We start from the raw sequence: 21,484 nt of genomic DNA on the forward strand, positions 1-21,484 counted from the left end.
CTGAAGAGGAGAAATATATAAAAATAGAAACGGTAACGTTTTAATCATCATTAAAATACAGATTGCTCTATTTAGTTTCTGTTAGCGTATACTAGGTTTCTAAATAGGTCATTGGAAGGGTTTCTTTCGCTTTGAAAGGATGGGTTTTTTAGTCTGATCTGGGAAAATAAATAAACTGTATCATATCTCAAACAAATGTCTGCAACATCGGACAGGGAAAAAAAATACTAGACACGTCACGTTTACAGAAAGCTTTATATATATATACAGTAAGTCCATATTTTTAAAAAATATCTTTGCTGGTGAGTCCTGTAAAATCGGGTCAGCAAAAACAACAAACCCCTTTCCAAATGAAAGTTCTAACCCTTCGGTTTATAAATATTATGCCGTTGTCCCAGCACACAATAAAAAGCGACCTCTGTTTAAATAATAATAATTCAATTATTCAATTATTAAATAATAATAATTCAATTAGAATACCACACCGTCATTTTAAATTCAAAGGCTTCCAGAAGTCAGCAGTACATAAATCTCATCTTTCCAATAAAAGAAGTTAATTCTTGCAACACGCTGAACTAACCCTTAATAATGAGGGTTGCCAGGAACAGCCTATAAAGTAAAACCAACAGTCAATCAGTTCAACAGATTCACAGCAATGAAGACACACAGGACGCCACTTGTTTGATTGTATATATTCTCTTGGGAGAAGCTGAATATTTGACATTTAGCATGACAGCTACCAGCAGCATACATATGCAGTGGCACTGGAACCATTTTTAAAGTGGGGGTGCTGAAAGCCAATGAACAAAACTGTAACCCCTGTATATGATGGAAGCCACGCAAAGCCAAGGGGGTGCTAGCGCACCCCCAGCACCCCTAGTTCCAGCGCCTCTTTGGGCTGTATGAAAAGTATTGTGTTTAAAAGGCGTTCCTTCCTTTATGAGATAATGCATCCGTCAAGCAGTTCTGTGTTTAATGAATACAGCTGTGCGACTCTGATCTGAACATTAGTTAAAGCAAACATCAAAAAAACTTATCACACTCTGTACATCAGTTGCATAACCTCCACTTGTACAATTTCCAACTGTGTCCTTGGTCACTTCAAGTATGGGTTGGGTTTCATTTCGTCAAGTTTAAGATTGTCTCAGTTGTGTTCCCCCTAATCCCTCAGCCACATCTTCAGTCCTTAAGCCCTGGGATGAGTCTGCTTGCTCTGTGCTAGACTCGCTCTAAGGCACAATGTAACTGCAACTGAACACTTCATACCAAGTGCTGCGTTATACAAACCAGAACCTCCTTTTATTTGTACTTTACACTGTACACCCTATAACCTTGCATTCTGTTTGCCTTTTAGACTGCTTCCCCACACATGAGCAATGAGTTCATCACAGCCCAAAGACGTTTCTCAATGTGAGCCTGTTCAAATTCTTCTCATTTGGTGTTTGAATCCTGTATTTTTTATGACAGGTTATATATTCAAGGCTAATAGTATTCGCCATCATGACCTATAATAGCATTCGTTTAAAAAAAAAAAAAAACTGTGGTTAGTTTAACAGGATGAGGATGCCAGGAAAGTAAACAGAATTCCAGAAAACACCTTATTGATGTTATCTTTCTGAGCCCAACTCAAAGCATTTGCTCCGGTGCAATTATTAAAAACTTGAAATAAATGACTTGGCACCTGTCAATTAGACCTTCTTTCCAGTGTCTATATAACACAATTTTTGTTCCTGGGTAGTAAGTGTTATTTCCTAATTGCTTATGCCTCAAAAGTATAGAAAATGGCTATTATTCCCCACAAACTTTGCTTTTGTTACCAGGACAGTGATATTTCAAAATATCACCATTTCCAATGGGAAAAAGGGCAAATGTGTATCTTTTCGTTCACATAAAGTCAGAAAAAAACAACATATGAATCCAAATTAACATGTATTTATACTAAAGTATAATACAATATAATCGTAAATCTCGAAAAACTACTCACTTCTAAATCTTTTGTAGTCATTTTTGTATTACTTTGGTTGGTTTGTATTTTGAGTAGTTAAATATATTGCATCCTTTTATTCGTGTCAACCTATCGTTCAATAACCCCAATTTCTATTATTTTTGTAGTGTTTTATTAATGCAGCTTTATTTACAATTCCCACCAGCTAATGTTTTTATTTGTTTAGTTCAACGGCAGAGTTTTCCGAACGTTCAAGTTATGGACCGAACCCACATACTTAAATGAGGTGGGTTTGCCAGTGAGCAGGAGGATGATGGGAAATGTAGTTCTGAGAGGTCCATGGGGGTACATGGGAAGCCATCTTGAGGCAGGGAATGCAATTTAAATGTTTTTAAAAAAAAGTGGTCAAAATGTAAAATAAATAAATAAATAAAACAATACACACACCTCCTGGTGTACCCTTTCTTGCCTTTACTTTCTCAGAACTCATTAAAAGATGTTTCTAGTTTTCCATTGGAGTGTTATTATAAATATAAATGTGAATCTCATATTTTTGTTTTTCAGATTAACCCGTGCAAAAGACTAGGTGTTATTAAAAATAAGACCTGGATTTTTCAACCATGGATGGATATGCCTCTTTAAACAACACTACTTCAGGCCTTTGTTTCTTCATTACACAGAACAATAACACCACCACTTCCCACTTGCTCTCCACCATCTTCTCCATCCTTGGCCTCACCTCCAACTTCTTTGCTTTCTGCGTGCTCCTGGGAGCCTACCGGAGAACCCAAAGCCGCTCTCGCTCGTCCTTCCTCATCTTCCTCTGCGGCCTGGTGGTCACGGATTTTGCCGGTCTGCTGGTGACAAGCTCCATTGTCCTCACTTACTATTATAGTAAATTCATCTGGAAAGAGGTGGATCCCAACTGCAACCTTTGCAACTTCATGGGCTTGTCCATGGTCTTCTTTGGGCTTTGTCCGTTGCTGTTGGGAGCCACCATGGCCATTGAGCGCTTCATGGGGATTAACAGACCCTTCTCCAGATCCTCCAACATCTCCAAACGGCGGGCCTTGTGCACCGTGATTTCTGTCCTGGCGTTTGCTTGCTTCATCGGGATCTTGCCCATCATGGGCTTGGGCCACTATAGGCTGCAGTACCCAATGTCCTGGTGTTTTTTCAGCATCACGCCAGAGCCTATGGACCAGGTGTTCTCCTTGATCTTCTCCCTGGTGGGGCTGCTCTCCATCATCGTATCCATCCTCCTCAACACCGTCAGTGTGGTGACGCTCTTCAAGGTGTGCTGCGATCGGGAGTGCATGCAGCGCAGGAGGGACCACGAGGTGGAGATGATGGTCCAGCTGTTGGGCATTATGGTCATCACTTCAGTCTGCTGGTGTCCGCTATTGGTAAGTTCCCCCTTATGAGATATCTTTTAAATACAAAAGGTCCTGTTCGTACATACTTGCATATCATGGCAATACCAGTCAGCAGAGTGTAGGGCCACCGTGGACAGCACTGATCACCTGTAATAAGGATGCAATGTTGAAATTGTTCCAGAGGTATACACCATGCAGATTGTTGTTAAGGTTGGGGTTCTGCATTACAGACGTGCATGAAAGCTGCATTTATTTACATAAAGAAGGTCATATGCAACTAATTAAGGATATTTATTTATTCCTGTGCTCAGGGTTTAGATTATAATAGCTAAATATCCGGCCAAAATATATCTGTAAACATTTTGTAAATATTCATCAAAACATCCTGTTTGGCTGAAGTGCTTAAGCTCTGATTTTTTCCTTTCTGTAGGAGTGGGGGAGCAGGATTGAAAGGTTCACAAGTCAAATGAGCAGAATGTGCGCCTTTCAGACCACCTCACAATTAACCTCCATGCAACAAGGATTTAGCTTAGCCAACTAAAGACAGAACTGCAGGATCAGGCAGTAGGTTATAAATGGTGTACTTTAGTGCTTGGAAACCAGTAGGATATACTGTTTCATAACATACACCCCCTGCCCCATCTCATGATCATGTAAAAATACATTTTAATTACCAAATTCATTGAGAAAGTTGGCTGAGTTTTATTTCTGAATATATAACCATCAAAGCTTTGGTTCACAAGATTGTGCCAGCTGTTTATATTTCCTTCCTGGACATATAAGGTCCTCCATCCACATAATTCCTGTGCCTGAACCATGACGATAACACTGGGGCTGGAGTTTATCTGCTAGCTGGACAGAACAGGAGGAACAAGAAAAGTGCATTAAGTCTTGCTCTGTTGCCACATATCCTTAAGAACTAAAACACCCACACCGGTTTCCAGAGCATACTTTACTATACTGTACTGCAGTGACTTCTAACTGTAAAATGCTTCCCCTATAGGAGCCTCAGGCTGCCTACTAGACACAAGGTTCTGAGTTTTATAACCAGCTGTTTAATAACTGATCACCGTACTGGGGGGGGCACACATTTAAGTGCTCTTGCAGACAGTACATCTATTATGTCTTTTACAAAGCCTTATTGTGTCTCTATGTTCTTTACCATGCTTGCCTATGCTGTGATGCAATGCTTAATACCTTGGTAGACCTTCATTAAACTCTTACAAGGTATACTGCAATTCTGACAACTGCAGGCATCTTCCGATCTCAGGAAATCTGATTTGTTGCTAAACTTGCACCCACACTCCAGGGGTTTTACCGGTTTCAACAAACTAACTGCAGCTGTTTGTATTCTGTAAGAAATTAACCAATTACAACTGCAGAAAACTAAAAAGCAAACAACTTAGTTGCAGTAGGGAGCAGTTTGATTACTGACTATTCGGAGTGCAGTTCAGTTTACACAACTAGGAATGGAGCATCCCTCTTCAAATATATACCAAAGGTTAAGGAAGCGAGCCCACAATATTTTTAAACAAGCCCAAATGAAATGAAGGTTTCCAGTTCAATAACCTCCACCATTGCTCTCTGCTTCCCTGCAGATCTTCATTGCCCAAGCAGTAGCGTCGAACGAGTCGACAGTTTCCAACCCGACAATGTGGAAGAACCTTCTGCTCTACATCCGGATTGTCACCTGGAACCAGATCCTCGACCCCTGGGTGTACATCCTGTTTCGGAGAGCTGTCCTGAGGAGGGTGTACCCCAGTCTGGGAAGGACCCGGGCCTCCATCATGAGCATGTACCCCATGATGACCACTTCGCTACGGAGAAAGCTGACACGTGTGGAGTCCATGCATCCCTGAGGGAGCAGGTCTCAAACAAAGCGCTATGGACAAGAGTGACGGTGGTCTTACCAAAACGGGCCAAGATATTAAGACACGAGAAAACCGTCCCTCGCAACCACTTCTGAGAATATATTCCATCGAATGAACAATAACCACTGTGCATCAGCACTAGCGCCCAGAACCTGTTGAAATGATACTGTGAAGAAACATGCCGTGAATGCATAAGTAACACTGTGCTAGTGTATTATGGGTTACAGAACAGTAGAAATGCATTAGTTAACTGCAGTAACTCTGGAGGGGGAATGCTGAACTACACGTGGGGGAAACCACTTGTGACAGCTTAAAGTACTCCAAGCAACTGCTTTAGTGGATAGGATATTACCTCCACCATATGTGAGTTTGGATACATAAGGATTGTATCAATCAAAGATGTGAAATTCCCTGATGTACAGCGGTAAAGGGTTAGGCTATTGCTTTGTTAGTTTTTACCTTCAAACTCACTGTCCCAACATGCTCCAGCTGTCAACCATGACATAGTGCTACTTCTATCCACAAGTCTTTTTACGGTATTGTTCTTACCACTGCCTGTTTCAGAGTGTATCATGAAATCAGTGGATGATCTTCACTTGCATGTGTCACAACTGGGAAAGCATTATAAATATAAACTGTGTTATATTCTGTTTGCACACAGGCCGATCCATTCAAAGTTTGAAAAAGGCTGCAAAGGAAACAAAGTGTGCTGTGGACCAGAACAATCAAAACTACACAGCCATGTAACCGCAATGGTAAAAACCTGCGGGGTGCACTTTTCAAATGAAGAACAAGAAAAATCCACCTGGGTCCTTATTACTGCCTTGCTTCCAAACAGAGTTCTGTGTTGTAAATACTCTTTGTGGAGACCCGGTGTCCTGACCTTTTCTTCTAGATGAACATCTGTTTCTGGTTTGGTGTGTTCTGCATTCCTTATATACAAGGACTGTGCTGATATATATATATATATATATATATATATATATATATATATATATATATATATAATATATGGCCCTGCCATATATATAAACAGGTATATATTATATAACCAAGAAACCTTACAGGCATGCGTCTCGTCCAAAAACCTTCTGACACAGCATTGGGGTTAAATTTCGGCCAACAGCCAGAGGTATATCAGTCCTTCATCAGTTAAGATGGGAATCTGACGCATTGTGGGGTGATTTGCCTCTGCCCTTTGTGGTCCCAGGCTTCAGACACCCTTATCTTTTATCGCCAATGATATCTGTAGCTATACCAGGCACCACAGTTCCTAGCTAGTACGTGTTGGTACCAGTGTACATTAGCCTTTTTCACTAGCTTCAAACGAGCTCTCAGTTACTTAATTGAAACAATTATTGGCTTAATTAGTCAAGATTAACAGGTGTTCCAGATCATTAGCTATTGATCATGTAAAGACACCTAGAAAACCTGCAAGATTGGTGGTCTCCAGGACCAGGGTTGGGGACCCTTGCCATATATACTTAAATACACAAAATATAAAGAAAACAAATTACTGGTATAATTTGTTATTATTATAAATCTTTTTTTTTTTTTTTTTTTACAAATAAACCCACTTGTATCACTAAAATGCATGTTCTGGATTCAGTTCCATGGCTCTTTCAGTAGCTCAGCTGCAAAAGATCTGGTGGTTTCTATAAACATGGTCAGTACAAACAGCTGAAGAAATAGTGAACAAATTAATATCACCGCCTAAAACTTGTGATCAAGATTGCGAGTATCAGCCTTTGATCACACAGCAGAGCTGTCCAAAGGGAACATCTCTGGTTTCTTCATACCACATGTTCAGATGGAAATCTGAAGACTTGTTGGGGTGATTTGCCTCTGCCTTTTGGTCCCCCGGTGTTTTATAACACTCAGTTTATATTTCAGCCTCCAAGAAGAGTCTGCATGTATCGCTAGCTGTTGTAATGTACACAAAGATATATTTTATATATATATATATATATATATATATATATATATATATATATATATATATAAAAAGTTAAGATAAGGTTGGCAGGGAGGAGGTTAAAATGTGGCTGGACCCTTAATTGAATGATTGATGGGTAATTAGGTGTTTGAGAAGATCTTTGTGTGTGCAACTGTGTGCTGTGGATGTTTTTTATTGGTCAGTGACTTCAGTGTGTCTTTTTTCCTCCTGCCTTGTTTGTGTTCTGTTTTCTGTGTTCAGGCTATTAGGCTGTTAGACTACCACCTGAACATCACTTATTGGGAGTTTGACTTCACCAGAGATGTATTATAAACCTCAGCTTGCAGCCTGGTTCTTTGTGCCTTATATGTGCACATTGCTTACGAGTTTTATAACTTTACTTGACTCACACCTTTCAGAACAATTATAGAATAGTTCAGGGTACAATTTTGATGTGACCAATACAGAGGGTTTACAGTAACTGCATCGATTTCATGCAGCAAATATCACACAAAACCTAAATCAGCAAGCTTACCTTTTATTGAGTATAGGATTATATAAAGAATGGGGCACCAAGATGGGAATACTTTCTGAAAATAACTGTTTGTCTTTTAGAATGAAAAAGATACACAATAGTTACAAGAGAATTGTAGGGAATTTCATACATAAAGTATGCTTGAACTGGAGGTCACATTTGTACATTTAGCAGGACCAGGCCAATAAATGTACAAAACAGAATAAGAAATAAATAGAACACATTAAAAGCTAAAACCACAGCAAAAAATAAACACAAATAAACAGAGCAGCACCAACAGCACGAAAACCTTAAATTCAGGCACAAGAATAGCTGTGCTTTTTAAATATATATACTGTATATAACATGTAACAGAAAACAATGCAGGCCACACAGGGTGAGGGTGTTAGGGTTTCTGTCCTGGAGGAAGCACAGTTGCTTCTGGTCTTAAAAGTGTGGACAGCTGGACATTCTCAATACATCAGCGCTTCAGCAAGGAGTGTCCGATTAACTGCACTTTAATATCTGCTTGTGGACTCAAATAAGGGCCCACAAACTTCTGCTACATTTCTTCAAGGAAACAAATAGGTATGACAATGGTATTTTTCTATAAAGAGTGTTAAACATAAATTCGGGTAATTTTGAGACAATTTCAAATAAACCACCAATATATCAATCAATACAGGCTTTGAAACTGTCCACATTCATACCATCTTCCTAGTGGTGGAATGGGATGTAGGTCGGTAAATGTGTGCCTATCAGTGCGGCACAAACTGATTATTCGATAATCCTGATCAAGCTCTCTAAAGGCGATTGCGTTAATTCACCAACCCAAGTGAAACAAGTGAAGAGACAGCTGCTTGGGTTTGTGTGGATCGCTGTTCTCCGCAGAGTCTAAGAAGCAGCGATCATCACAAACCCAAGCAGCTGCTTCTTCACTTGTTTCACTTTGAATGTTAGTCCAATCAACACCAGTGGCCGTCAGCTGATTGTCAGCGCCAGTGGAGAGCAAAGTTTGAAAAATCGGTTTGCGTAACACGAATGGGGAGTTTGCTAAAACGTTAATATGTTCTCTGAAACAAAGTGTCCGGTGGTGCAGATTTCCTGCCCCCCCACCCCTCCCCACCCCTAAATAACCCCGCTCCTGACGTCTCCTATCGCCCTCCAGACATCAAAGAGAAACACATCCGGAAAGGCGAAGTCCCCCAGAACTGAGTCCAGCGCCTGTGCAAAGTCATCAGGCGTCTTCTTGTCCTTCCCCGCTTCCACTATTGTGGCAGCTGAAAGAGAATTGTTTTCAAAAAATAAATAAATAAAAGACTTACTGTTGCAAACTTACAGCATTGCCAGTGGCGAAGAATGATTATAGTTGGCCAGCATTTGTTTTCTTTTTACAGTGCTCTGTTAAGTCACACTCAAACCCCTGTTCCTGAAGATTCAACTGCATCACATTTTCCATATACTAACTATGGTCTCACACACACAAAGCAAACATTAACAATGTCTCAGAGGAAGGTTCAGCAAGATAAACAGGGGTAGATTTTCAAATGCTTTTTACCCGAAATTCAAAATCGTCATTTTTTTTTTTTTTTTCTGATTGAAAAACCAAAAGAAGAAGTAAAATTCTAAAGTTAAAAATAAGCAATATTCTAATTTACATGCCCTAAGTTTAAATCCAGTTGTTCAGTTCTGGTATGGTAACATTATTGTTATGGTAACATGCTATGGTAATGTGTGAGGATCTGAGGTAAACCACTCCGTCAATCTAACCCACAGTCTTCACCATGCTGTTTAGCATTATTAGATAGGATAAATATGAACCGAGTGTTTAAAGATGGTGCTCACATTAAAAAAATAAATAATGCAAAGTAGACCTTAATAATTAGTGAACAAAGGATTGGGGGGGGGAAAAAAAAAAAAAAAAAAAAAAGGGGGGGTAAAAAAAAAAAAAAAAAGAGCTCTTTAAACATCTCCATACCAATCCCTGAATAGTTTTCCCTTTTTTAGGGGGGGGGGGGGGGGGGGGGGGGGGGGGGGGGGGGATCCCCCTTTTTTTTCCAAAAATTGGGGGGGGGGGGGGGGCAAAAAAACCAAAAAAATTTTTGGGGGGGAAAAAAAAACAAAAACCCTCCCTTAACCCCCTCAAAAAAAAAAAAAAAAAAAAAAAAAAAAAAAAAAAAAAAAAAAAAAAAAAGGGGGGGGGGGGGGGTTTTTTGTTTTTTTTTTTTTTTTTTTTTTGGCCCCGAAAAAAAAAAAAATTTTTTTTTTTTTTTTCAAAGGTCCCTCCAACAAACAAAAACCCCTTTCCCCCGTTTTTTTTTTTTTTAAACAAAGGGGGGGGGTTTTTTTTTCAAAAAAAAAAAAAAAAAAAAAAAAAAAAAAAAAAAAAAAACGGGGGGGGGGGGGGGGGGGGGGGGGGGGGGGGGGGGGGGGGGGGGGGGGGGGGGGGGGGGGGGGGGGGGGGGGGGGGGGGGGGGGGGGGGGGGGGGGGGGGGGGGGGGGGGGGGGGGGGGGGGGGGGGGGGGGGGGGGGGGGGGGGGGGGGGGGGGGGGGGGGGGGGGGGGGGGGGGGGGGGGGGGGGGGGGGGGGGGGGGGGGGGGGGGGGGGGGGGGGGGGGGGGGGGGGGGGGGGGGGGGGGGGGGGGGGGGGGGGGGGGGGGGGGGGGGGGGGGGGGGGGGGGGGGGGGGGGGGGGGGGGGGCATTTTGGGGGGGGCAAAAAAAAAAAAAAAAAAAAAAAAAAAAAAAAAAAAAAAAAAAAAAAAAAAAAAAAAAAAAAAAAAAAAAAAAAAAAAAAAACAGGGGGGGGGGGGGGGGGGGGGGGGGGAAAAATTTTTTTGGGGGGGGGGGGGGGGGGGGGGGGGGGGGGGGGTTTCCCATTTTGGAAAATTGTCCCCTTAAATTTTGGGGGGGGGAGTTTTGGTTTTGGGGGGGGGGGGGGGGGCCAACAAAAATTTAAAACCCTGGGGGGGGGGGGGGGACACCCAAAACGATTTTTTTTTTTTTTTTGGGGGGGGGGGGGGGGGGGGGGGGGGGGGGGGGGGTTAAAAGGGTTTCCCGGGGGTTTTTTGTAAAAAGGGGTGGGGGGGGGGGTACAGTTTTTTGGGGGTTTTTTTTTCTGTGGGGGGGGGGGGGGGGGGGGGGGGGGGGGGGGGGGGGGGGGGGGGGGGGAAAAAAAAAAAACACCTTTTTTTTTTTGGGGGGTTTTTTTGGGGGGGGGGGGGGGGGGGGGGGAAAAAAAAACAGTACTCTGGGGGGGGGAGGGGGGGGGGGGGGGGGGGCACTTAAAAACAAAGGGGTAATTTTTTTTTTTTTTTTTTTTTTTTTTTTTTTTCCTTGGGGGGGGGGATTTTGGGGGGGGGGGGGGGGGGGGGGGGGGGGGGGGGGGGGGGGTTTTTCTTCCAAAAAAACCAAAAGGGTGTTTTTTTTTTTTTTTTTTTTTTTTTTTTTTTTGTTTTTTGCCCACTGCTAAACTAAACAAGTCAAAAAAAAGCTTTTTTTTTTTTTTTTTTTTTTTTTTGGGGGGGTGGACCCCCAACCGGTTTTTTTGGGGCAAATTTTTGGGGGGCACGTTGAACAAAAAAAATTTTAACAAAAAAGGGGGGGGGGAAACCACGTAAACAAGGCCCCAATAAAAAAAACCCCACCCACGGGGACTGTTTTTTTAAATTCAACTTTTTTTTTTCTTTTTTTTGGGGGGGGGGCCTTTTTTTTTTTTTAACCCAATTAGGGGCCCCCCTTTTGGGTTTGGGGGGCACTTTTGGTCCCCCCAAAAACTTTTTTTTTTTGGGGTTTGGTTTTTTGTTACACCCCCAACAAAAAAAAGGGGGTGTTGTGGGAATGGTTTTTTTTTTTTTTTGGGGGGGGGGGGGGGGGGGGGGGGGGGGGGGGGGGGGGGTAAAAAATTTTTTTTTTTTTTTTTTTTGGAAAAAAAAAAAAAAAAAAAAAAAAAAAAAAAAATTTTGGGGTTTTTTAAGTGGAAAAAACATTTGGTTTTTTTTTTTAGGGGGGGAATTTGGTAAAAATTTTTTTTTTTGGGGGGGGGGGGGGGGGGGGTTTTTTTTTTTTTTTTCCGGGGGGGGGGGGCCCCCCTTCTTTTTTTTTTTTTGTAGTCATTTGGGGAAAAACTTTTCAAAAAAAAAATTTAAAAATAAAAAAAACCCAAATTTTTTTGTGGATTTTTTTTTTTTTTTTCTTGGGGGGGCTTTGGGGAAAAAAAAAGGGGGGGGGAAAAAAAAAAAAAAAAAAAAAGGGGGGGGGGGGGAAACCCTTTTGGGGGGGGGGGGGGGGGGGGGGGTTTTTTTTTTTTTTTTTTTTTTTTTTTTTTTTTTTTTTTTTTTTTTGGGGTGGGGGGGGGAAAAAAAAAAAAAAAAAAAAGGGGGGTTTTTTGTAAAAAACCCACCAAAAAAAAACCCCCCAAAAAAAATTTTTTTTTAGGGGTGGGTGGTTTATGGGGGGGGGGGTTGGGGGGGGGGAAGTTTTTTTTGGGCTTGGGGGGGGGGGTTAAGTGCTACCTGAGTTTGTCGTTCTCTTAACAAAAAGGGGCCCCCCCAAACAAAAAACCCCCCCTGGTTTCCCCCCCCCCCCCCCTTAAATCAAAAAAAATTTTTTTTTTCCCCCTTTTTTTGTTGGGGGGGGGGCCTTTTTTTTTTTTGGGGGGGAAAGGGGGGGGGGGGTTGGGTAAAAATTTCCCCCCAAAAAAAAAAAAAAAAAAAAAAAAAAAAAAAAAAAAAAAAAACCCCCCCCCCCCCCCCCCCCTTTTTTTTTTTTTTTTTTTTTTTTTTTTTCCCCCCCTTTTTTTTTTCCCCCCCCCCCCTGCATAACTCTCCCATGTTTGATTTCTGCTTGGAATATTATTTGCCATTATTACTAACTATTCCAGCAAACACTGCTTCTGAAAAGACTCCTCTCATTGGGGAAACATATCAGTGTTGCACAGCCTGCAGAGCACAATGGTTCACCTACAGGCTTCAGTGCATAGCGCAACACTAATAAGCTTCCCAACTTCCCCAAAAATCAGCCAGAACAGTCAGTAAGCTTGGCAAATAATCAACTAATGAGAAACGGAGAATCATACAGAACACAAATGAGATGATATTAAACCAATATTCACTATTTGGAAAAATGTAAGGTGATTAAAGGGCTCTATTAAGTCACACTCAGCCAATCAAACCCCTGTTCCTGAAGATTCAAATGCATCACATTTCCATATACTAACTAGGGTCACACACACAGAAAAAATATTAACAATTGTTCAATGGAAGGTTCAACCCTGTCCTGAATTAAGTCAAAGCACACCTTTAGCTATACTTTATAATCATGTCTCTTACTGCGCAGGACCACTTGCACAACAAGTAGAGGGTGAAATCTTTGAAGTCCACAAAGACAGCAATTCCTGCACCTGAAGGTTCCCCGTTGGCAATAAGGAGAATAGTGACCCAGATTGTTTGGCTCCTGAGATCTGGCAGGATCTGCCTCCTAGTGCCCACACTCGACTCTGAGAGGGGATGGGTACTTACTGCTTCCTGCACTGTTGCTGACCCTTTGGACCTCAGCCGCAGAGTTTCTCTGCCGCTGCCCATCCTCCCTTCTCCAGCTGACTTTGCAGACTTGGTCCTCAGGCCGATCATATCTGCCAACAGCAGCATGGATTTTAAACACAGAGAACACAAGACCCGACACATAAGCAGCACCGGTCCTTTTATAAACCCCAAAGACAGTTTGAAGAGTTTCTGATGAGCTACGACTGCACTGATTAGACAGGGTTCCTGTTCAGACATAAATAATAATGCTGAGAGGAGGTCAGAATACTGAGAAATAACGGTGCATAACACGTACAACACAAATAAAACAAATATACTGCTTTCAATAGATGGGTGGTAAGCCCTCTTCAGTTACGCACTTGAATGTGTATTCTTACACTGCCATCAAAGCAATTCTCTTCATTTGATACTTTAATGGAGCAAGTGTGACAATTGTCTAGACGGTGGCCAGATGTTGGGGTTGGGGTTAAGAGTAGGGTTAGGGTTGAGGTGCTAGAAAACGCCTCAGACTACCAATAGATAAACAGAAAGTTTGGATATTCCCCAAGCCAAGCGACATTATGCCAGCTAGGTGTGCTTTGCATCTCCCAATGCCAAGGGTTGTTAGTCTACGGACATTGGCATACGCATACATAGCTCGGTAGGTATTATGTAAGGAAGCACAATGATACCCAAAGGCCTGGCACTGGTTTGAAAAAAATATTTGTCAGTGTATGATTTTCCCCCCAACCAAACCCATGAAAAGCTTGCATGCAACATTTGCAAGGTCAAGTTTACTCTTTAGACATTTTCCCAGTTAGAGAGAAACTGCATCATCTATTAAGGCTGGGATGACGCATTCTGCCATGGAAAAGAAAAATCATAAAGAGTGGGTGATTCAGATTTGTAACAAACATCCATTTAAGACTGGATGCTGATTTCACAATACATAATGCAATCCAATTCTGGATCTGGTGTAATCTGCCTGGACTCCAGTCTCCTAAATCATTCCCTTAATGGAAATCCTTCCTAATTTCAACATCCTCTGCAGCAGTTATCTTCCCTGCATCAATTAGATTGGTTCAGGATGTTCTTTTTTTCCCTATCGCACAACACCACTATGATTTTGTAACCACGGGGGCGAGTTTTCCTCAGGCAGCACTGCAGCGTGTTTATAAAGTTTATGAAGAATTCCTCTTGATAAGATCTAAACAAACCACACACCATCTGAAGACTGAAATATTGTCAAATATTTATTTAGTCTTTTGAACATTAAAAACATTCATCTTTGTGACTGTTTTGACATTCGTTGACGGTTCTTCCCAGTGTTACAAAGCCCTTCATGATTGTGTGGTTCACTGCGGCTATAGATGCTGACTCTTGTGAGTGTCAAAGAGCAATGGGACAGAGGTCTGGCATAAACAATGAGACTCAGGTTGTTTCACAAGTAGCATCATAAGACAGACTGAGCCTTTAGTTTCTATGTTATATAGCTGTAAGCAGTTATTCACGTGCACATATAGAAATATTGCAGGCAATAAACAATTCAAGCCCCTTGAGCAAGATGTTAACCAAGATCCTGACTGCTCTGTGCAGAGACTGAAGTCCGAAGGTTTTCTCTCCAGAGAAGGTGATATCAACCAGGACGCCCTCTAATTTCGAATTTTTATTTTATTTTTTTATTTTTTATTGGAGAAAACAATGCCGTCCTTGCCTTTTGAGGCGCACTGTGTTGCTTCTCTGTCAGATTTTGATTGCCGTTTCTCAGCTGCGATGAGAGATGGGCAGACAGTCAAGCCCGGGAATGAGGTTGGGGAGGAGGGGATAAAATACTCAAGAGGACGACAAAGACAGCAATGAGTCCAGTTTTAACGTACCCGGCTTGAATACAACTGGTAGCCGTCACCTCACTGACCTGATCTTTTAAAATTCAATCTCACTTTGGGAAGTCGGATACGCGTTTGAGAGCTTTTGTCATTTTCTTTATGTCTGGTAGTGACTTGCAGCTCGCAAACGTTACGGAATTTGTGCTGCTATGCCTGTTGGTGGTAAATCGGATGTCCGACTGTCAAAATGTTTTGGTATAGTGTGCGTTCTTGGAGAATATGTTGCTATTTCTGACAGTATAGTGTCCTCAGTTCGCATATTAGTAATTATGTCATTATGTTTATGTCTTTAAATGGCCCGTCTGTGAAAATTCGGGGCCCAGCCAGGGCTGCCACTGATAGACAGGATTGTAAAAACTGTGACAAGCAATACAGCTCTCCTGAAGAAGTGCACTCAAATATTTATAGAAGGTATAAACTTTGGACTGTACAATGGTTTTTTAAAACCAAATGTGAAGCCTGATTTATTGCAGAAAACCCATCCATTTCAGCTTCTGACACATATGTATACATTAAGGTTATTTTGCTTATCCATCTCTAAGCTTCTGGAATAGGGTTTTCTTTATATTATACCAGCTGGGTCATACAAACTAAGACAAAGTTAAAGCAACTGTCAAAATACAAAATCCACCACAATGTAAATACATTCCTAAATACCACTGCAGCTGTGGGACAAGGAGCACTGTACCTGGTTCCAGACTGAGACGACCAGTAAAGCTTATAAGAAGCCTCAGAACTTGCAGGAAAACATCCAGGAATATACTGGGCCAGACTGATGAGTGCAGGTCAAGAGAACTACAGGGTCATTCCAGAACAGACCACAGAGGCAGTACATAGCAGTAAGGACCTCATCGTCGTGCAACTGGCCAGACTGATGAGTGCGGGTCAAGAGAACTACAGGGTCATTCCAGAACAGACCACAGAGGTAGTATACACCAGTAAGGACCTCATCGTCGTGCAACTGGCCAGACTGATGAGTGCGGGTCAAGAGAACTACAGGGTCATTCCAGAACAGACCACAGAGGCAGTATACACCAGTAAGGACCTCATTGTCGTGCAACTGGCCAGACTGATGAGTGCGGGTCAAGAGAATACAGGGTCATTCCAGAACAGACCACAGAGGCAGTATACACCAGTAAGGACCTCATCGTCGTGCAACTGGCCAGACTGATGAGTGCGGGTCAAGAGAACTACAGGGTCATTCCAGAACAGACCACAGAGGCAGTATACACCAGTAAGGACCTCATCGTCGTGCAACTGGCCAGATGTTTTAAGAAATAAAAATAAAACACTGCATGCATCCTTCAGGGCAAATCACCTGGGGGGTTTCCTGTTTCACAACTGAGGGAAAACCGAAAAGGAAAAGAATCGCATTAGCCGTTTACACTTGGAGAAGTCCTAATGCTAGACATTAGCTTACATTTGTAATGAAGATTAAAGACAGCCTCCCTAAAATTTTGGACAGAAACCCTGCTTTTTGTCTCCAATGTTTGGAAATGAAACAAAGTAGCTGAAGTTGTCTGATTGATTAGCGGTCTGCAGATTCTTGCTCACAGCTTTGCAGTGAAAACCCCTTCAGTTCAATCTCACAACTGTGTTTGAATCACATTTAACAAGTACGCTGCCAAAACAATGGCCCGCAATTACCAGATTTATAAACTTTACTTCAGTTTAATTTAGAAGACAAAGTGTGTTACAATAAGCTCTGTTTTTAAAAGGAAGTGCGGTCCAACCCACCCTTCCTTCTAAATCACACACACACATTCACTCACAGGAATTCTTTCCTGGCATGGACACGGTTCAGCAGCATAGAAACTGATTGGTGCCACCTGCTGGACAACCTGTGGACTGCATTCTTATTTCCAGCATGCAACTTCACAGCGTTTGTGTTTGTTTTTTAATCTGTTTTGTTATATATATTATATATATATATATAGTCACTATTTATTTTTTTTTGCCCGATTTTTTGTATTATGATTAGCAAAACACTCACCAAAGGCTTTCTTCGGCTCCACTAAGCGCAGGGTGAAAGGCGTTGCTTTCGGTAACTCCTTTAACATCTTGGCAACTTCGTAATGTCGGCAGCCCACGATGCTCTGGTCGTTGATCGCCTCAATGTGATCGCCAACACACACTGTCTTCAGATGGTCTATAATGCTGCCTTCCTTTATCCTCTGGGGTGGGGGGGGGGCCATAGAAACTTAAAACAATTACACTGTAATTCCAGCCCATAATAATTATTAGCATGAGTTTTAACAGTAACCTTTTTTGAAGCTGGCACAGCAGGCTAATTCACCAGCCTCTTGTGTCTGACCACATGCAACGCCTCCACAGGTCTTTTCCTAAACCACCTTACCTAAATTAACATGAGCCAGTCCACAATTACTGCTAATCAGGGTCTGTGAAATCAGCCACTGCTAATATAATATGGAACTATAGCAGAAGTAGTAAGAGCGTTACTAGTAATGTGGCACATTGCTGAAAGCCAGGGTGTGGCCAGTTGAGAGAAGCGCCCCCTGCCTGTACCTTGATGAAGGCGTACCCCGTGCCGTTGTCAGTGATGGTCAGCCCCAAGGCGTCCTCACTCTTGGTCACCTCCACCTCCTTGGTCTCTCCCCTCACATGGGCAAAGATGAAGTCCTCCAGCCCAATCTGGCCACCCAGGAGCTTCTGCATGTCCACCTTGTGGGAGTTCAAAGTGCAGAACAGGATCTGGGGTGGGGGGGAGCAGGAAGATGGAATCAGGGATCCACACGCATTGCAGTGCAGGCTAAGAGGCACGACATAGCTACTGCACCAGCACATGATTCACCAATCAATACATGGGATTTATAACTGGCATGACTACTACTCTCATTTAGGAATTGCCTTTATCCCTGTAAAGCCCTGTGCATGCAACTCTGCAGCATACCGTGACACTGAAAAATCAGGCATGTTCATTTGTGTTGCGTTTAGTGATTTCCGCAAGGAATGAAGTTATGTAAGTATGGTTTTACTCCCTACAAAAATACAGGAGCATTACTGGATTTATCACAAAAAAAAATAGTCATCCATAATTAATGATCCTTTGATCTTATTTTTTTTAACAAAGCAGTCCACCAGGGCCCTCACAAGCGCACTATATTGTGACCTGCATATCATGCTATTGGGCTGTCAGGACAGTAGGCCCCAACTCTAGCTTGTTCCATTCCCCTGGGTTCTAACCTTTAGCTGGTTCACTTCACTAATCTAGGAGCTGCTTGGAGTAAATATCTAGACTGGGATGGATGGAATGAGGGCCAGAGTTGGGAAGCCACTCTGTTATGGTTTCACCCTTTATATTCACATTGAAGCTGTCGGTTTCTGCCAGTGCCTTTTCTGTTTCCCATATTGCACAATGCTACAGTCGTGCCTGTAGAACCACTATAACAGGCTTGTTTGGTTTTTCTTTTATATGCATTTATTAACCCTGTAATGCCCAGCATTTTTTTGAAATGAGAAAGGCTACTTTATTTATGTAACTAGATTCTTATACAAAACATTTTTTTTTGTTTGTTTGTTTCCCCCAGCCCGGCAACACATAATATACTGCATATGAAAAGTTCTGTCTTGTGAGGCTGAGTTTAAAAATAATAATCTAGAGATGGCTGAGCGTTGTATGACACAGTGATGGGTAATACAGGGTGCAATTCATCTGGGAACACCCTATTGTTGCTAGACTTTACAGCAAGACAGAAACAGGTTGGAAGTTAAGGGGTTAAACACATTCTTATCATGTAATGGCAGCGATAAAAAAAATTCTAGCCTTTCAAAACAGCAGCCAACACCACATACGTTATTAAATCATGCACTGTTTCCACAGGCAGTTCCAAGAGCGCGTCATCAGTACCAGGCATGTTCCACATCGTCCTGCAGAGCTCAATGATATATGGGATCATAACTCACAAAGTTACACTTTACCTCTGAGTGTCTGAAACGACCCATGTTGCATGCTATATATTCTGTGTTGCTAACCTGCTTGAAGTGCTCGGTCTGAATACAGTAGACCCTTACTAACCCCAAAAAGTGATCAGCACATGTATAATACACAGGGCAGGTAATCATTTTAACTTAAACTTAAAACAAATGACTAAGAGCTGAGCAGTCCATCCTTCTTGGCTAAAAAAAGCCATGCCAACGAGTAGGGAGTTCTTATGATGTCAAACAAACCAATGAATACAACATCAATATTCTGCATTGGACTGGACTTCCTTCCACTTAAGATTACAGATTGTGCTTTTTCATTAAACCCTTAAGTGGCATAGTCTAGCTCAGAGCAAGCTAAGAGGATATTAAAAATAACAAAATCCCCTAAAAGATTTTATCATGAAATATAAGTTACAGTAGTAATGTTTTAAAAACAACAAAACAAAGTGTTTTCAGTATGGGACAGACAGATGTAAGCAAATCACTAAACTGAAAAATATATAGTGTCATCATTGATACATCAGGTTCCAATAAAACATGTTTTATTGGTTCCTGTACAGTTTAAAAGTTAACTAATATTTACACCAAAAGGTACAGCCGCAATTTAAATCAACAATGATTTACAGCCTTTACCGTAAAGGAAAGCTAAAATGAACCGATTTCATAACGCATGACAATACAAAAAATGTTATTGCTGCATAACAAGCTCTGGGCATTAAAACCTCCAGCTGGAGAGCTTGTTGAAATCAGAGACTATCCAAGTACCCAGTGTCACTAACTGGCCTAGCCTAATTTCCTGACCCAGCAGGACTATTCTGGGAACAGTCCGCTGTCATTAACAGTCAGACAGGAAGTGAAGAGAAACATCCTCCCAACACATTCGCTGCCACCCAAGTGAAAATCACAAAGTGATATTCTGTACAGCGTGCTGCCCTAGAAAGAGCTTTTTAGTTTCTTAAAGTATACTTGTAAAGTTGTAAGATTTCTGCAGCTGTAGCATTGTGTAATATTCTATTTTAATTAATCTATAACCTCCACAGAGTTCATTTTAATAAAACCAGGACTTGCATTTACTGTACATTTAATGTGTGTAATTATTTAAACATTGAATTCTACCATGAAAGTTTCAAAAAGAGCTTTTACATTTTATGTAAGCAGGCTGCTATCTTGTTAGCCAATGTTTTAAAAAAAAAATCTATTTCTGTCAATTAAAAAACACCAAATAGGAATTTTGGTATTCCAGTAGCAGAGCTTTGAGAAATACTTTTTGGAAAGCAAGCTCATTTGGCTGAGAAAAGGGACAGTCAACAAGGCTTTCTGATGAAGTATAGTGCACAGTAAGTAAACCTGTGCCAAGCAATATATTATTGTACAGCTGAACCTAATTGTGGAACTCAGCAGCTTTTACTAGGATAGTTTCTTTGAGATACATTACTGTACATATAACTTTTCAAGTGGCCCTAGCAACAGTGATCAGGCATTGCTCCATAGTGTCACTTCTGGAATTGGCTGCCGAGAAACACACAGACAAAGCATTGTGATGCAAGTTACCTCTGAGGGAGAGATGACAAAAACCTCGGCGATCTTGGCGTACAGTTCCTTGACATTGGTGAAGCCCTCGATGCGTCCCGTGGGGCTGCCATGGGCGAGCTGGGTGTGGAAGACCAGCCTTGGCCTGGTGCATGGAGGAGGAGGAGGTGGAGGATAAGGTGGAGGCTCTGGGGCCGGGGCCCTTTCCCCTGACCCCTGGACCTGGACCTGGGGGCTCATAGGGGGCTGATCTTGGGATGATCCGTTCTGCATCGGCTCCAACTGCCCTGGTGCTCCCTGCTTCCTCCTAGACCCCTCTAACATCATGCCTCGGGAAAACAGAGCTGCCAGCCTGCCTGCCTGCCTGCTGAATTAATGATGAACCCCAAGCAGGTAAGGGGATATAGTGTAGCGTGACCCTTGCAAGATGAAACCCAGCACCAGAAGAGCAGGTGATCTTTTTTGTGTTATTTGAGATCCAGGGCAGAACTCTTCACAGCCAACAGAAGCATACATATTGCAAGAGCGTTTCCATACTGCAAGGTAATAATGATAATTCCCAAACACAAGTGAACCTACAGAGGACTCCATAGACACGGAAAACAGAACTAGACAATAGGCCAGTTCATTTCTATAAATATATTCTATCTTAGTTCTGATAAAGGATTCTAGTCCGTTGTGCATTGTGAAACCAATGCAACACGACACCCACATCATGCCTCTGGCTCCGCCGATCGCTCCCCAGATCGGATGCTCGCTGTCTCTTGAGTAAATACCAGGTGGATGCCTGTGTTATTCCCTATGGATGTGCTTCACCCACTGAGCTGACCCCTGCATTACTGTGATGAAGCTCTGGCCTGCAACATAGTTATTTCCACTTTTACAGCTGCTTGAAAACTAAGCTGCCGCCACAGTTTACGTGCAGCATGACAGATTAGAAAGTGGTAACTTTACGCCTTGGT

General features: G+C 42.1%; 2 protein-coding genes across 8 annotated transcripts in view; one reads left to right on the top strand and one right to left on the bottom strand.

Annotated features, from left to right (window-relative positions):
- The window catches only part of LOC121301260 (thromboxane A2 receptor-like), a 7,608-nt gene extending 1,439 nt beyond the window's left edge, over nucleotides 1–6,169 (top strand). For 2 of the 7 annotated variants that reach the window (XM_041230428.1, XM_041230430.1), the window contains exons 2-5: nucleotides 1,355–1,410; nucleotides 2,172–2,231; nucleotides 2,510–3,351; nucleotides 4,920–6,169. In XM_041230428.1, coding sequence (XP_041086362.1) covers nucleotides 2,566–3,351; nucleotides 4,920–5,180 — 1,047 coding nt within the window. In that variant the 5' untranslated portion in view covers nucleotides 1,355–1,410; nucleotides 2,172–2,231; nucleotides 2,510–2,565 and the 3' untranslated portion in view covers nucleotides 5,181–6,169. Of the gene's footprint in view, nucleotides 1–1,354; nucleotides 1,411–2,171; nucleotides 2,232–2,509; nucleotides 3,352–3,751; nucleotides 3,886–4,919 lie in introns of all 7 variants that reach the window. The other 5 variants (XM_041230429.1, XM_041230433.1, XM_041230434.1 and 2 more) reach the window with 4 other exon arrangements.
- Nucleotides 6,170–8,537: 2,368 nt separating this feature from the next.
- Nucleotides 8,538–20,877, bottom strand: LOC121301358 (PDZ domain-containing protein GIPC3-like). The gene is made up of 5 exons (XM_041230684.1): nucleotides 20,544–20,877; nucleotides 17,574–17,759; nucleotides 17,041–17,221; nucleotides 13,136–13,271; nucleotides 8,538–8,966 (listed from the first exon to the last, which is right to left on the bottom strand). Exons 1-5 carry the CDS (start codon nucleotides 20,847–20,849, stop codon nucleotides 8,771–8,773), a joined length of 1,005 nt encoding a protein of 334 aa, XP_041086618.1. The 5' UTR covers nucleotides 20,850–20,877; the 3' UTR covers nucleotides 8,538–8,770.
- Between the last annotated feature and the right edge of the window lie 607 nt (nucleotides 20,878–21,484).

The sequence above is a fragment of the Polyodon spathula genome, chromosome 27 (genome assembly GCF_017654505.1).
Source record: "Polyodon spathula isolate WHYD16114869_AA chromosome 27, ASM1765450v1, whole genome shotgun sequence".
In the NCBI taxonomy this organism is placed as follows: domain Eukaryota; kingdom Metazoa; phylum Chordata; class Actinopteri; order Acipenseriformes; family Polyodontidae; genus Polyodon; species Polyodon spathula.

Bases quoted from the DNA above. Each gene is read 5' to 3' on its own strand.
- LOC121301358 (XM_041230684.1), bottom strand. From the start codon at position 20,849: ATGATGTTAGAGGGGTCTAGGAGGAAGCAGGGAGCACCAGGGCAGTTG. The intron at 17,760-20,543 runs GTAACTTGCATC...CCCCCACCCCAG, and splicing joins TTGTCATCTCTCCCTCAGAG to ATCCTGTTCTGCACTTTGAA. The intron at 17,222-17,573 runs GTACAGGCAGGG...CCCCCACCCCAG, and splicing joins CGGGGTACGCCTTCATCAAG to AGGATAAAGGAAGGCAGCAT.